This window comes from Papaver somniferum, chromosome 10, assembly GCF_003573695.1.
Source record: "Papaver somniferum cultivar HN1 chromosome 10, ASM357369v1, whole genome shotgun sequence".
NCBI classification, from domain to species: Eukaryota; Viridiplantae; Streptophyta; class Magnoliopsida; order Ranunculales; family Papaveraceae; genus Papaver; species Papaver somniferum.
The window spans coordinates 42,110,061-42,125,897 of NC_039367.1; the positions used below are offsets into that span (position 1 = coordinate 42,110,061).

The following is a 15,837-nucleotide window of genomic DNA, read 5'->3' on the forward strand; positions in this document are numbered from 1 at the left end:
AAAACTCCATGTCCATGTTGTTGGTTGATTTTTCGAATGCTTTTAATCTTGTGAACCGCACAGCCATGCTTAGAGAGGTTAGATCTTTGTGTCCTTCAATCTCTCGTTGGGTCGAGTTTTGTTATGCAGAACCAGCCCGGTTGTATTAGATGGATAATGTTCTTTCATCTGCTCGGGGGTTCAGCAGGTGGATCCATTGGGGCCCCTCTTATTTGCCCTCACTTTACATCCCATGGTTAAGAAAATTGTTGATGTTTGTTCTTTGGAGATTCAATCATGGTACTTGGATGATAGAACCATCATTGGTGACACACTACAGGTTGCCAAGGCTTTTAAGATCATTCAGGAAGATGGTGTGGGTTTAGGGCTGTACATGAACGTTAGCAAAACTGAGTTATATTGTCCTTCTCCTGACAGTAGAAGCTTTGAGTTGTTTCCTTCACACATTAGCAGACCACCAAATGGTGTTCAATTATTGGGCGGTCCAGTGAGCACTAACTCTGGTTTGTGCATGGATATGGTTCACAAAAGGGTTCAGAAAATTGTCCGTTTGATGGAGGATGTAAGCAAATTAGAGGATCCTCAATGCGAATTGTTGCTACTTAGGAACTGTACTGGAGTCTCAAGATTGTACTTTACCTTGAGAACTACCATGACCGGTTTCATGGACTCGGATGCAGAGACCTTTGATACTCATCTTTTCCAGTTTTTGCGTCGATTAATCAGGGGTGATGGACCGGGTTATGGGCTTTTACAACATAGGCTTGTTACTCTTCCTCTCAAGTATGGTGGTTTGGGTACATATTCTATGTCTGATACACGCACTTACTGTTACCTTGCTTCCTGCCTCCAGACCTTTGCCTTTTAGAGATCCATTTTGAGACATTCAGGTATCGACCCTGCTGGTTCTTGCTTTGCTAATGCCTTACATGACTTTAACACAGCTTGTAGTGCCTCCATTTCTACACCCGGTTTAGAAGATGTTGCACCTGTCCACTCTATGAGTTCCCTCGCAACTATTTACTTTGATATTGTGGTTAGTTCGATGCCTACCAGCTTCAAGATGACAGACCGCGATAGGGAATTGTGGCAATGCAATAGAGACCAGCATGCTCAAGATTTCTTGTTGGCAATACCCATTGAAGGCTTGGGACAGAAAATTGGTCCGAGACACTTCAGTGCAATCCTAAAGTATAGGCTTGGAATTCCTTTCTTTGAAGAGGATGGGGTTTGCCCTAGTTGCTCGTCTGCGATGGATAAGTTTGGTGATCACGCCGTGCACTGCAAAAATGATCTGGGCTTGAAGTTCAGACATGACCTCCTTCGTGAAATTATTGCGGATATATGTTATCGGTTGGGTGTTCCGGCACGGAAAGAAGTTGATCTCGGACTTATCTCTGATAATGGCTCTGGTATTATTCCGGCGGACATAATGGTTTATAACTGGGACAATGGCCGTGATGTTTACTTTGTTGTCACTGTTGTTTCCCCCTTCACAGTAAATGGTGTTCGCTCCTTTGTGCCCGGTCAAGCCATTGACAAAGCTGTTTCCCTCAAGCGTAAGAAGTATCTGGAAAAGTGTAATGCTCGGGGTTTCGGGTTTGGCAGCTTAGCTTTCACCACTTTGGGTGGACTGGGTGATGAGACTATCGACTTTCTTAAGAGATTGCGTAATTTCTCAGCTAGTCATGATGAGTTGGAAATTTTCTTTTCCATAGAGTAGGGGTTGCTCTTCAGAGAGGGGTTGGCACACAACTTGTCTCTCGTGTGCCAACTAACTTATTGAAAGAACCTGTCTTGGAGTGATGTTTTATTTATTCTAAATTAGTAAAAAAAATCAAAGATTGAAAAAGGAAAAGGCACAATTTTAGATACTGTGACCTCGTAGTGCTATTGATTAAGATTTTTGATGGGGTTGTAGTAAAAAGGATTCGAACTCTAAGACTTGTGAAAGCAGATTTTTTAGATTTAATACAATTATATATACAAGAATATTAACAAGATGAGGAGAGTTACTGGGACTCGGGATTCCACCAATTCTCACATTCATGCAGTTCAATATTTAATTCCGGACAATTAAAGTTCATAAAATAGCAAACGTCGACTCTAAATCTTTGCCAAGGTAGATTTTATAAAGTTTTAGTTGTAAATCATAAGAATGATGCATCAAAAATCTCTAGGACTAAGCATACACCATCAGACAAAATCACAAATAATCAAGAAAAATCATAAATCAATTTAGAATAGTGCAAATAGTCATAAAAGAATTAAATAGAATTACCCATGCGTAAAGAATGGCTTCCTCCGTCATCCTAGTAATGGGGTTTAGCTAATCATATTAATCATGTTCTCAAAATACATAATTGATGCTGAAAATATGATTAAAAGAGTGGAAAAATATATAACAGTGAATCTAAAACCCACAAGAGGCGTCCATAAATAAACGATAAAAGCTTACTGCTGTTTAACAACGACAAAGAGAAACTGATGTTGACGCTGGTTAAGAACGACGGTCCTGGGAGGTCCGTTCTTCGTCTTCTTCTACAGCAGCAGCAGGAAGCTTTCCTGCAACTCCTGTTCTTCGCCTCTGCAACCTCTCTCTGGTCTTTGCTTGACCCCTAAACCCTTCATCCCCCAAAAAATCTCCCAAGACTCGTTTATATACCCACGCTCCTCCAAATTATCTCGAATAAATGAAAGTAATTCTCCTCTTTACTCGAGAATAATATCCTGCCATTTTCCGGAGATATTATTCCCCTTTTCTCTTCATGCGCGTCTTCTGGTGGTGATATATCCAAATGCGTTGCTTACACGATCCAGGAAATTCAAACTCGTGCAGAAACAAGCCAAACAGAGTTAAACTCATATAACTTCCATATAAAGCATCACCTGCCGGAAATATTTACTTCCGTCTGTTCCATGTAACCTTCCTATTTTATCGAAACCAACTTGCATACCTTCCGTGTTTAGGTGAAACAGGTTTGTATCTATCCAAACCATGAGAGAAATCCGGCTAAGTCTCTTCCAAAATCAATCCAGCAGAATACGCATGTGGAGTATAGTTCTCCCGCCAAAAACAGAATTCAAATGGAAAAGATGACCTCCCCTTAACCAATTCCAGTGTGCGAATAGCAGCTTCCTTTTAGGGTGACCTGAGGTGCCCCTTAGTAATTGAGCTGCTCCTTAACCAATAACGAGAGTCCGAATAACAAATGTCCTCCAAGGGTGCCTCGGGCAACTTTTCGAGCCGATTTTTCCAAAAATTACCTACAAACACACAAAACACCATAATAAGGACGAAAATGAGTACTAACAGTACGAAACATTGAGGACAAATTAGACACATAAATTCGTCTATCAAATACCCCCAAACTTATTATTTGCTAGTCCTCGAGCAAAAATTATTCTTGAAAAGTGACCGAGTTAATCTCGGGTGGGTTTATCAGAGGTGTACCCACAAAAACCAATACTCCAGACCCTAGCTATTTACGCCGATTTTTCCAAAAATTACCTACAAACACACAAAACACCATAATAAGGACGAAAATGAGTACTAACAGTACGAAACATTGAGGACAAATTAGACACATAAATTCGTCTATCAAATACCCCCAAACTTATTATTTGCTAGTCCTCGAGCAAAAATTATTCTTGAAAAGTGACCGAGTTAATCTCGGGTGGGTTTATCAGAGGTGTACCCACAAAAACCAATACTCCAGACCCTAGCTATTTACGCAGAACCTTGGAAGGCACTAAAAAATCTCCTTGGTTGGCATACAATCATTGACTATAGGAGGAAGTACCCTGATGCGAAATTCCAATTGTTGTACATGAGTTTACACTCAAGCATACTGAGATTCATATAAAGTGACAGAGCTCTACTCAGATAGTTTCTGGACATCATAAATCGGAGTCAACCAATCACATAAATTAAGAAGAGAAAAAGCGTAAATGAAGTTTAACTAAGGTGAACCTATCCTAATGGACTGAGATACTGGTCTGGACAAATATCAACACACTGGAATATACAAGGGAACCAGTGGTCGATAATCCTAACTCTAGGTCAATCCAACTGGCATATACAAGGGTTCAAGTGGTTGACTTTATTGAATTTTATTCCGGTTGGTCTAATGGTCTAGTCTCAATTTTTTTTTTTTGGGTATCTCAGTCACTCTATTTCACCCTAGTAATGATAAAAAGATAAAAAGAAAAAGAAGTGATCAGGATTCTTTCGATGTTTCCATCACGAAATATGGCGAAACTATCATGTTTTTTAATTCTAACACCTGAGCTCTGTGCTTTTATGAATAGACTCTTTAGATGTTTCCATCTAATCAGATTGGTTCCTCAACTCCTACAACCAAGACGTTCCCATCCACTTAGATTGGTTAGTGCAAACCTTAATAGGCATAAATTTCTAGGCTCTGGAGTTTAATAATTGCAACTAAAAAGTTTCTCCCATACCCCCAAACTTAAATCTAACATTGTCCTCAATGTTCTAAAGATAATTTAAAAGCATGAACAAGGACAAACTGTCACTATTTGAAGCAAAAGAGTTAAGGAAAGATATTACCGTGTTGCGTGTGAATGGGTTACCTCCCAAGAAGTGCTAAGTTTATAGTCTTCATCCAGACTTAGGAAAGGATTAGTCAACTCGAACCATAAAGTAACATTCGAAATAACTGCGGGTCTTTAAAACCAAAAAGAGCTGACCAAAAGAAACTGCAATGAACCAAGAAAGTGAACAAGACAAGCAATCCCTTACCTAGTTTCCTGATTAAGAAATTTATATCTAATTGTGGTTCAGGTTCAGGTTCAGGTTCTAAGAAAGGGTCTACATAGAAAATTTTCATTGGCTGCGTTTCTTCATAGGTGGGATCCGAATCATTAGGTTCTAGAGTCTGGAAAAACTCAAATATGATCTTAGAAGCGCACAATAATAACCTAAATAACTGAGGATCCTCTAAGTCAATAATATTTGACTTACGTAATTGACCACAATGAGAGTAGTGGTCATTCTTAAGCAAATGTGTCGATTCTAATTTCCTAAAGCATTTAGGTTTAGTCTCACAATTTAATATACGACACATTTGGAATATAAACGTTCCCACAGTTGGAAGAAAACTGTTTGGTGGGAAAACAAAGTCAATCTGGGGATCATAGCCTGCGCAAACCACATCAACCAGAGGATGGGTTTCTAACAACTGAACTTCTTCCTGGACATCATTAGGTTCGGGAAAACGAGTATGAAGGTAATCTTGTAAAATTGTCGAGGCAGAGATATCAAGTCCTAAGTGAAGGGACTTTCTGAGAGTTAAAGGTAAGGCACTAGGAAGGTGATAATCACCCCCAAACTTAGAGTTTTCAGTGTCTCTAGATAGACTAGTTACAATCTCCCTAATTTCTGGATCATTAAATTATTGAAAATGGTCAATTGATTATTCTAATTTATTATCAGGTAGTGCATCTTTACTCATCTCTACGGGTATATCTTCTTCATCTAATACTATTGTTTCTAAGCCGCTAGACTCTAAAACATCATTTTCGGAATAAACCCGTTCCTCTAAACCACTATCTGCTTCGTAATCAAAAGGAAAAACTACATCGTCTAAAACGGTGGTATCCCTAATCAAATCCTCGTCCTTTTGAATAGGTGAATAATCATAAAAATTATTTGGATTTGAACTAGAAATAATATAATCATTATAAAGCTCAATTGGATTAATAGATTCCTGATCGCTATGCCTACATATTTCAGATTCTTCATTACTACTATCCTCATCATCATAATAGTACAAAGATGATTGAACCTTATCTAAATAAGTAGTGTCTTTTATTCTAGCCTCGTCCTCTAAATTAGGCAAATATTCACTATTGATATCAAGGGTAGAATTAGAAACCCTATTTTGGAAATTTAGATTATTTCGAGCAGCATTAGCCAACTTTTCATTTTCTGCCTCTAGACGTGCCTGAATTTCACTGAGCATAACACTTATACGTTCACCACTCTCGTTTATCATCTCAGAATATTGTGTACACTCTTCTTTTTAACTATTCATTGTAACTAAACGTTTATACGTCCTTTCAATCCGTTGTTGGTCTCTTCTAGAGATGGAACAGGTTCAGAAATATCATAATCAGGACTAGTTTCCAAAAACGAGTAACCAGTACTACAGTGTTCCTGATTTTCTTGCTCGTAAGACCAATTCGCGTGTGGATAGTAATTGGGCTCACCATGGTATGAACCATAACCTTGAAAAGGTTGGCATTCCCAACTACTATTCCCACCATGGTCATAAAAATGATGATGTCCATATTCAAATTCAGATCGATACTCATTTTATTGGCTTCTGTCATACCAGTTCGTCATTCTTAATTACAAGGGAATTCTATACAATCACAAACAAGGATGACTCGACCAAATCAAACCTACTGATTTCTAGCAAACAAAAAGCATGATGGCTCCACTTAGATTGTTTCTAGACCAGCTTCTAATCCTTCGAAAGGGAATTCGTTACAATTTAAGCAAAGCCCTCTGGAATCAATCTGAGTCAAAGTAAGTTGAATTGAGGCGAGGGAAGCTCAGTGGAGCTTTGATACCCAAGGCCTCACCGCTATCACAAGGCGGCGCAGTCACGCATTCAACTCACAGAAACCATCATGAACTTCGAGGTGTGCTTAAGAAAATAACCAATATCCTTCGAATTTTTTTCCTGATAAGCGCGATACCCTATCGGTCTCGTTCTAATCAAGTTTTAAGCTTGGGTTCGCGTTAGGTTTCGTTTTCCTAAGGCGGGCAAGAAGGGAGCGGTAATGAAATACGAACCCTTATCTTGTATTGGCCAAGCCTTGCCCTTTACTAGGAATTTAAAAACAGTCCAAATTCGTCCTCAATCAATGAATCACCTTAAGGAATACAGTAAACCCGCTGACAGGGGATTCGCGGGTGTTTCGAAAGCTTACCTCCCATACCAGACGGGGGATGAACCGTTGTCGTCGACTCGGGCCACGACTCCTATGCCGTGTGCGAACCCGAGGGGACGAGGTGATATTGTAATCACCGTCCTTCTCTGCACATAATTTAATAATATTTTTTATTAATAATAAGACCCTTCCGTAGGGTTAAAAAAAATAAAAAAAAAAAGTCCAAAAGTCCAGAATAAAGTCCAAATAAAAAGTCTAAAAATTACAAAAATTATGAAAAATAAAGCCTATTTACAAATTCTAAAAAAAATAAATAAAAGCTATATACAAAAAAATAATAATAATAAAAATTAAATCCTAAAAAACAAATTATGTCTTTTTTTTCTTCTCTTTTAGCTTTTAGCTTTAAGCTTTTTGTTCCCAAGTCCTTAGTATTCACTTCGAACCTGTAAATCAAAGACACAAAAAGAAACGTAAAAAGGAACAAATAATAGTAAAAAAAAATAAAAAAAAATAAACCTAAAAACAAATCTATAAACAAGTCCGCGTCGGCGGCGCCATTTTGATTAAGATTTTTGATGGGGTTGTAGTAAAAAGGATTCGAACTCTAAGACTTGTGAAAGCAGATTTTTTAGATTTAATAAAATTATATATACAAGAATATTAACAAGATGAAGAGAGTTACTGGGACTCGGGATTCCACCAATTCTCACATTCATGCAGTTCAATATTTAATTCCGGACAATTAAAGTTCATAAAATAGCAAACATCGACTCTAAATCTTTGCCAAGGTAGATTTTATAAAGTTTTAGTTGTAAATCATAAGAATGATGCATCAAAAATCTCTAGGACTAAGCATACACCATCAGACAAAATCACAAATAATCAAGAAAAATCATAAATCAATTTAGAATAGTGCAAATAGTCATAAAAGAATTAAATAGAATTACCCATGCGTAAAGAATGGCTTCCTCCGTCATCCTAGTATTGGGGTTTAGCTACTCATATTAATCATGTTCTCAAAATACATAATTGATGCTGAAAATATGATTAAAAGAGTGGAAAGATATACAACAGTAAATCTAAGACCCACAAGAGGCGTCCATAAATAAACGATAAAAGCTTACTGCTGTTTAACAACGACAAAGAGAAACTGATGTTGACGCTGGTTAAGAACGACGGTCCTGGGAGGTCCGTTCTTCGTCTTCTTCTACAGCAGCAGCAGGAAGCTTTCCTGCAACTCCTGTTCTTCGCCTCTGCAACCTCTCTCTGGTCTCTGCTTGACCCCTAAACCCTTCATCCCCCAAAAAATCTCCCAAGACTCGTTTATATACCCACGGCTCCTCCAAATTATCTCGAATAAATGAAAATAATTCTCCTCTTTACTCGAGAATAATATCCTGCCATTTTCCGGAGATATTATTCCCCTTTTCTCTTCATGCGCGTCTTCTGGTGGTGATATATCCAAATGCGTTGCTTACACGATCCAGGAAACTCAAACTCGTGCAGAAACAATCCAAACAGAGTTAAACTCATATAACTTCCATATAAAGCATCACCAGCCGGAAATATTTACTTCCGTCTGTTCCATGTAACCTTCCTATTTTATCGAAACCAACTTGCATACCTTCCGTGTTTAGGTGAAACAGGTTTGTATCTACTCAAACCATGAGAGAAATCCGGCTAAGTCTCTTCCAAAATCAATCCAGCAGAATACGCATGTGGAGTATAGTTCTCCCGCCAAAAACAGAATTCAAATGGAAAAGATGACCTCCCCTTAACCAATTCCGGTGTGTGAATAGCAGCTGCTTTTTAGGGTGACCTGAGGTGCCCTTTAGTAATTGAGCTTCTCCTTAACCAATAACGAAAGTCCGAATAACAAATGTCCTCCAAGGGTGCCTCGGGCAACTTTTCGAGCCGATTTTTCCAAAAATTACCTACAAACACACAACACACCATAATAAGGACGAAAACGAGTACTAACAGTACGAAACATTGAGGACAAATTAGACACATAAATGCGCCTATCAGCTATTTAAATAAAATAAAAAATTCAAAAAAAAATGTAAATACTTGCATAAAACCTCCAACTTTTAGATATTTTAGAATCACTAGCATGCTTCTATCTATGTTTACATAGAGAATCTGACCGAAATAACTAAACTTGGAAGTACTGGAGAACACAATCGGGTTTCTTAGTTGTTAGAGCGTTAAAATTGGATTTAACCATGTCGGTGGGCGAATTAGGTGCTGCAAAGATATTTGATATTAGAGTTGTGATCACCCTTAGTGGAGACTACCTATTTTTACATCAAGCGAGGCACCGACCTACAATTTTTCTGACTATCTAAAAAGTACTTTTAGAGTGTGTGTCACCGTACGTAAATTCCGGGTAGGAATGGTGAGCTACCCAACTTCGCACCACTTTCAGCACTATTTTTAATCTCTTGAGTGTTAATTCCGTCAATCATGAGGATGACGTCTAAAGATGAAAACTCCTCTTGTAGTTTGATATACAGTTAGCACCGCTCTCTCTCACTCGACAACATCAACAGATCCATAAAAACACATCATCATTAACGAGCAGAGCAACGTCAGAATACATGAAGAAAGTTGAAATAGTCCGAGGTTTACATGCAAAAATTTAAGGAAAAGTAAAAAGTTCCTATTCAAAGTGAATATACGATACAAAGAGCAGAATTCGATACACATTTGAAGAGGTATTTTACAAGAGCAAAGAAAACAGAAAAAGATGAGAATTAGTGAAGTTCATGAAATCAAGACAATACAGGTTGTGAAAAATTAAGTGATAAAGTACTTCATCCATGGCTTTAGTAGTTTAATTATTATTTTTTTATTTTCAACTTGTGTTATTAAAAAAAACATAAAAAATAATATTTATTACAGTTTGTTTTTAGTTCTGTTTAATAAACACCATGGTAAAGAAGAAGAATTTAAGAGGAAAATTCAAGCAACAAGGAAATTGAAGAGAAAAATTAGAAGTTGTCACTTCTAAGAAGTTCAAGATTTCATCATCAACAGTTGAAGATCGAGGACGTTTCTACGGTTGTTGTGAGAGTGGTGTTGATTGTCGATCAGATGTGAAGGTAAGTGAGTACTCCCATCCTTTCTAATGGTCGATTTCCTTTCTTAGAAATCATCAGAAAAGATCCTTTTTGTCCACAATTTTATGGAGTCTCCAGAAATTATTTCGGAAGGTTTTCCTTCCCACCATTCAACGTGTGCATGATTTCTCTCTTTATTCATGTCTGCAGACATGAGAGACTAAAAATGCGGTCTTTTTGAGTGCAATTATCGTAAAACCCTATTGGTGAGGCAGAAGTCGAGGCTTGTGATCACTCTCGAACCTGAATTCTTTCATATGGTATGGTTATTTCTCGCTCAACTCTTAAGGATGAGAATGCATTCTTTGGTATTTCTAACTTCGTGTTACTAGCATGCAGAAACTATATGTCCTCATAGCTCCTTGGATGCTTGGGACTCTATTACGCTCTGAAGTGGCGAAGGTTTTGTGGGTACACCTCTGGTAAACCCTCACGAGACTACAACTCGTCCACTAGGGACACCTGGGGGTTTAAAGGCTTAGTGCATACGCTAAATGCATTTGATAGACCAGCGACAGTGGTATAGTTAGGATTTCTTAATTTCTGTTTCACTTGAGGACAAGTAAAATTCAGGTTTGGGGGTATTTGATGAGTGCCAAATAGTGCATATTTCTACACCTTCTTATTGGAAATTACCTCATCTTTTGTGCTTTAAAATCATATATTATCCCAAATTCTGTATTTACATTGTTTTCAATAATAAATACTTGTACTAATTAATTTTGTGTTTTTAGGTACTAAATAAATCTTGGATGAATAGAGAAGCCAAAAGAACAGAGAATTTGTGGCGATGGAAGAGAGACAACAAAGACTCCCGCTAGAAGGCAGTGAAGAATATTGTTTGCACCTCATCCGCAAGTGAAGAATGTGGTTTGCAAGACTCAAAACTAGGTGTGGGATTGAGATATTAGCTTTGAAGAAGACATGGGCTTAGAAGAAATAAAAAACCAAGACCCAAACCCGTTTCTAATGCGAGCCGTCAGATTCAATCTAGCTGCTGAACATCGAACGTCATATTCACACAGTACATCAATAGTTGATACTCCCGCCGCCTCACACCCAAGCACCTTATATCCTTCCCCTATTCGAGCAGAACCAAACACACCTTCACTTCGTGTTCTTCTTTCCTACAAGCTCTGCAAAACCACCATTTCTCCTCCATCAATCACCTCCACTCCCGACCACTTATGAGCACAACCACCTTCTCAAGAGCCATCAATCAATCTCCTAGTTTCTATCTCTCTCCATCTTATCTTCTCCCTTATCAAAAACAGTAACCCTAGAAGCTATGATTGAGAGAGATAAGACTAGGGTTTCTTCACAGCTAAAGCAAACATCAAATCAAGGAGATGTAAAGTTGAATTGCAGAAGGGGTTTGTCAGAAAACATGTTATTGGTGAGTGGGTATTCTCTAATTATCAAATTCTAAGTGATTGAGTGAAAATTGTGTATAAATAGAGAATGAAGTGTAATGTAAAATTCATGCCCGGATTAGCCGGTGCACCAAGCAGTAGTTCATGTTTGATTTTATTGTCTCCATGATATTCTAATTTCATAGTTATGGTTTAGATGAAACCGTTAATCTATTGCTAAGTTTGGTTCATGTATTGATATTGTTCTTGCTGTGCTATAATGTTTTGTATAAATATAATATGAGCCTTCAGCACTATGATCTCACAGTGTATGCCATGTATCCATTGTAGTTAGAATAACACTATGTTGATTGTGCCACAACTCGTGCTTAACTGATTGTTCTTTGATCCTTAGACTAGTTGTGCCCTGAGAAGACAGTTAGTACTTTGGAGGGATACCGTAGTTGCGATTAGAATATCCATATCAAGTTTGTTTAATTATCTAAGTGATTGATCTGTGTTTAGTTTGTTTTGTGAGAGGGAAGCTAATACTAAGATTAGGAATCATCTTAGTGACACTAAACCATCCTCCTGAAATTGTGCTGGATAGGCGGAATACCACCGGTGTCCATTATAAGGGACAAGAATAGTATTGAGACTGAATTGACTTAATGTAGGTTAAGCGGTGGATTCGACTTCCCTAGCACCTTGTTTATCTGCTTGTAGATTACTCTTTGCTTTCGTTTTTGTTATTTCAGTCACTACCATCATCTAGCTGTATCGGCAAAAAAAAAAAACCTTTTTGGTTACTTTTTGTTCTAAGTCAGTTGTGGTGAGACCAAAGCTTCAACTCTACACCCACCTTGTCCCTGAGGATCAACCTGTGCTTGCCCTGTGTTACATAAGGACACTGTGCACTTGGAGTTATCATTGTAGGTACTCTTTATAAACCTACCAGTAACAACACAACTAGGTAGTTTTGCTGGCTCTGAGGATTAGTTTTCTCGAAATGCAAACTTCAATATCTATAGACCAAGGAAGTTTTGACACCAAGGAATTTCCAAAACCGAATATTCTCAAAGATATGCATTAAAGCCAAAAAAAATTTTCATAATTCCTGGAAATGCTTTGTCCAATTAATGACCGATATCTCAGTAGAAAATCTCCAATTAGTAAATGCACATTACTAATTTTTATTTTCTAAAGATATGCATTTTAATTACTGGAAATTAAAGTCATATAAAACAAAAAACCTTAATTAAAAGATTCTCAATTTATTTCGATCCGGGATTCTTTCCTTTAGCTATTAAGGAATATCTTTGAAAAATAAAAGGTAAGAGTTACTGCACATGTTCAAAGTATGTCGACATCTTTACTTCGTAAATCCTTTTTCATATTTACAATCTTGGAAACGATTTTTTTTTTTTTTAAGAAAACTACCCATGGCAAAGGCACACTGGGTAGCAAATTTTATTAAAACATGAAAAAAGAAGAAGGGGGACTAGACCTTACCTCCAACAAGACAAAGAGAAGCAAAACAAACAAAATAAAGAAAACAAAAGAAACACAAAACTTACATATTATGAAAACGATATAACGGAAGTATAGAATTATCTATGAGGATCTTCCGTCTTGCGAACACTGGAGGATCCGTCCACCAACGAGACTCAACTATAGCACCATGCTTGGCCGAAAAATCTTCTACCTAATTACCCTCTCGATATGCATGTATACAAACCAGCTGGATAGAAGAGGCGAAGTTCAAGCAATTATTCCAATGAGTCAATAACTTCCATGGGACTAACTCTGGATTTTTAATAGCTTGTAAAACAAAAGTGGAGTCACACTCCAACCAAATCCTACGTACTCTATTTGTGCGGGCCAAACGAAGAGCATAAATTGCGCCCCAAAGCTCAGCAAATAAAGAGTTGTTGATCCCCAAGTTTTGAGCTAGACATCCTTTCACCAGACCATTGGAGTCCCGGAAGACCACACCACAACCAGAAGGACCCGGATTACCAATTGAACACCCATATATGTTGGCTTTAATCCAACCGGGAGGAGGAGGCTGCCATTTAACCACTATCGCTTTTGGCATTTTAGGAGATAGACGCTTAATACCCAGGAAATCCAGGATTAGCTTATTTGCGGAAGTTTAAAAAGAAAAACCACCATTGTGCCTACTCGATTCCACAATTAGGTTAGTCAGATGAGTAATGGCCTGATTAGAAGAGGTGACACGATGATCGAACCTGATCTTGTTACGACAAAACCAAATAATCCAAAAACATCTCGCCACAGCAATCCAGAGAAGGTTTTTCGTCTAAGAGCAGCCAGCGAATCTTCTAACTGAGGCAAACATTAAGCCAACGCTCGAACAGTCTAACTGATAACGGAACACCTGAATGATCCAACTCCAGAGAGAGTTAGCAAAAACACAGTCCAAAAAGAGATGATGTTGAGTTTCACCACATCGGGGAGTAGGACAAATGTTACAGCAGTTTGCTGTATCCACACCCTGACATTTTACATTGTCATCCGCAGCTATTCTGTTATGAATAATCTTCCAAACCGTGCAGGCTCGACGAGGAGGATCCTTAATAGCCCACAGATCTTTGAAATCTAGGTTTTCAACCTCTTTAGGCCTATAATAATCATATGCATCCTTCATCGTAATACCACCAGATTTACTCACCTTCCACACTTGTTTATCTTCTATATGAGAAGCAAAAGGAGTTTCCCTAATCAGCTGCTGAACTTGGCCTTCCAGCTCAGGCATGTAAGAAGGAAACTGCCACTCACCATCAACTATAAACTCTGCAACAGAGTTGTGCAGATTTGAGTTATCTAACTCCAGGTAAACCGCAATAGAGGAATCCATGTTAATGCACCAATTATCATTCCAGAAATCTATATTCTTCTCATGACCAACTAGCCAAATCAACTTTTCTTGAATAATACTCCACTATTCTTTGAAACCATGCCATATAGAAGACTTCTTATAAGCAGCTCCTATAAAACGAACTTTAATAAAGTTACCAAAGACAGAGTTAACGGTCATAATCTTCCAAGTCGTTTTCATTAGGGAAGCATCATTTAAACTCCTCATAGACTTAATACCAAGACCACCTTCATTCACAGGGAGACACACCTTGTCCCAGGCCACAGAATTATGATGTGTGGTATTAATATCACCAGACCACACAAAGTTTCTAATCCATTTCTCAAGAGTTTGAATGCAAGACGAAGGCCATTTGTAGATATGAAAGCTATACAAAGCAGAACTGGCTATCACGGTTTTGACAAGCTCCACTCTTCCCATCATAGATAAGGATTTACCTTTACAAGCCGCAAATTTAATTTTGATTTTATCCATAATCTCGTTAAAGTGAGAGGCTCTTGGTTTGCCTTGAAAGATTGGGACGCCAATTGAAAAGGAAGAGTAACCATCGGAATATTATAAGCTGCCGCGACTGTAGAAAATTCTGTCATAAATATGTTTACTTGCATAGATTGTACACTTGGCTGCACTAATAAATTGGCATGAATTCTGACCATACTTCTCAAAAATACGCATAAGAGCCTGAACATCACGCTTAGTTCCTCTATAGAAGACCATGATGTCATCTGCATACAGCACATGGGAAGGAGAAATTGTACCTCTCGGAGAAGAGATGTGATGCACCATCCCCTGCTTAAAAGCGTTTGAGATTGCGTTACTAAGAACATCTTCAGCCAAGCAAAACAGAATGGGAGAAAGAGGGTCACCCTGACGAACACGTATAACCAAAATAGCCCATAGCCTTTCCATTAACCACAATGGACAATCTAGATGAATGCAAAATGGAGCAAATCCACCCCACAAATTTATCACAGAAACCATAACCTTGAAGCGCTTGAATAAGAAAATCCCAATTTAGGGTGTCGAACGCTTCTCGAATATCGAATTTAAGAGCAATATTACCTCCAAAAGACTTATAATCGAGCATGTTTATAGCCTCAGAAGTAATGCCAATGTAGTCGAAAATATTCCTCTCTTTAAGAAAAGCTCTTTGCTGAGGAGAAATAATTTTAGAAGCGATTGGGCTTAACCTGTTAGCCAAGATGTTTCCAATTATTTTGAAATGAAAGTTACTCAGGGCAATGGGACGAAATTTCTCAATAACATCAGCTCCTGGCTCTTTAGGGATGATGATAACATGACTTGGATTTGCATTAGGAATAAGCCATCCATTTTGAAAGAAGAATTGAACTGAGTTAATCACATCCGTACCTACTATATCCCAGAAAGTTTAGAATTGGTTCATCTGATTTCCAAGAACTATGTGATTGATCAAAAACATTCAATCACCATTCATGGGTTTAACGGTTCTATCAAAACAAGTTTCGGTTCTACCTCCATGTGGGTACTAGGATCGGTCACACTAGTTACCAAA

At 38.0% G+C, this 15,837-nt stretch overlaps 1 protein-coding gene across 1 annotated transcript; it reads right to left on the reverse strand.

Annotated features, from left to right (window-relative positions):
* Positions 1–14,366: 14,366 nt before the first annotated feature.
* On the reverse strand, positions 14,367–15,212 carry LOC113315564. Its single transcript, XM_026563827.1, has 2 exons — positions 14,906–15,212; positions 14,367–14,809 (listed from the first exon to the last, which is right to left on the reverse strand). Exons 1-2 carry the CDS (start codon positions 15,210–15,212, stop codon positions 14,367–14,369), a joined length of 750 nt encoding a protein of 249 aa, XP_026419612.1.
* Between the last annotated feature and the right edge of the window lie 625 nt (positions 15,213–15,837).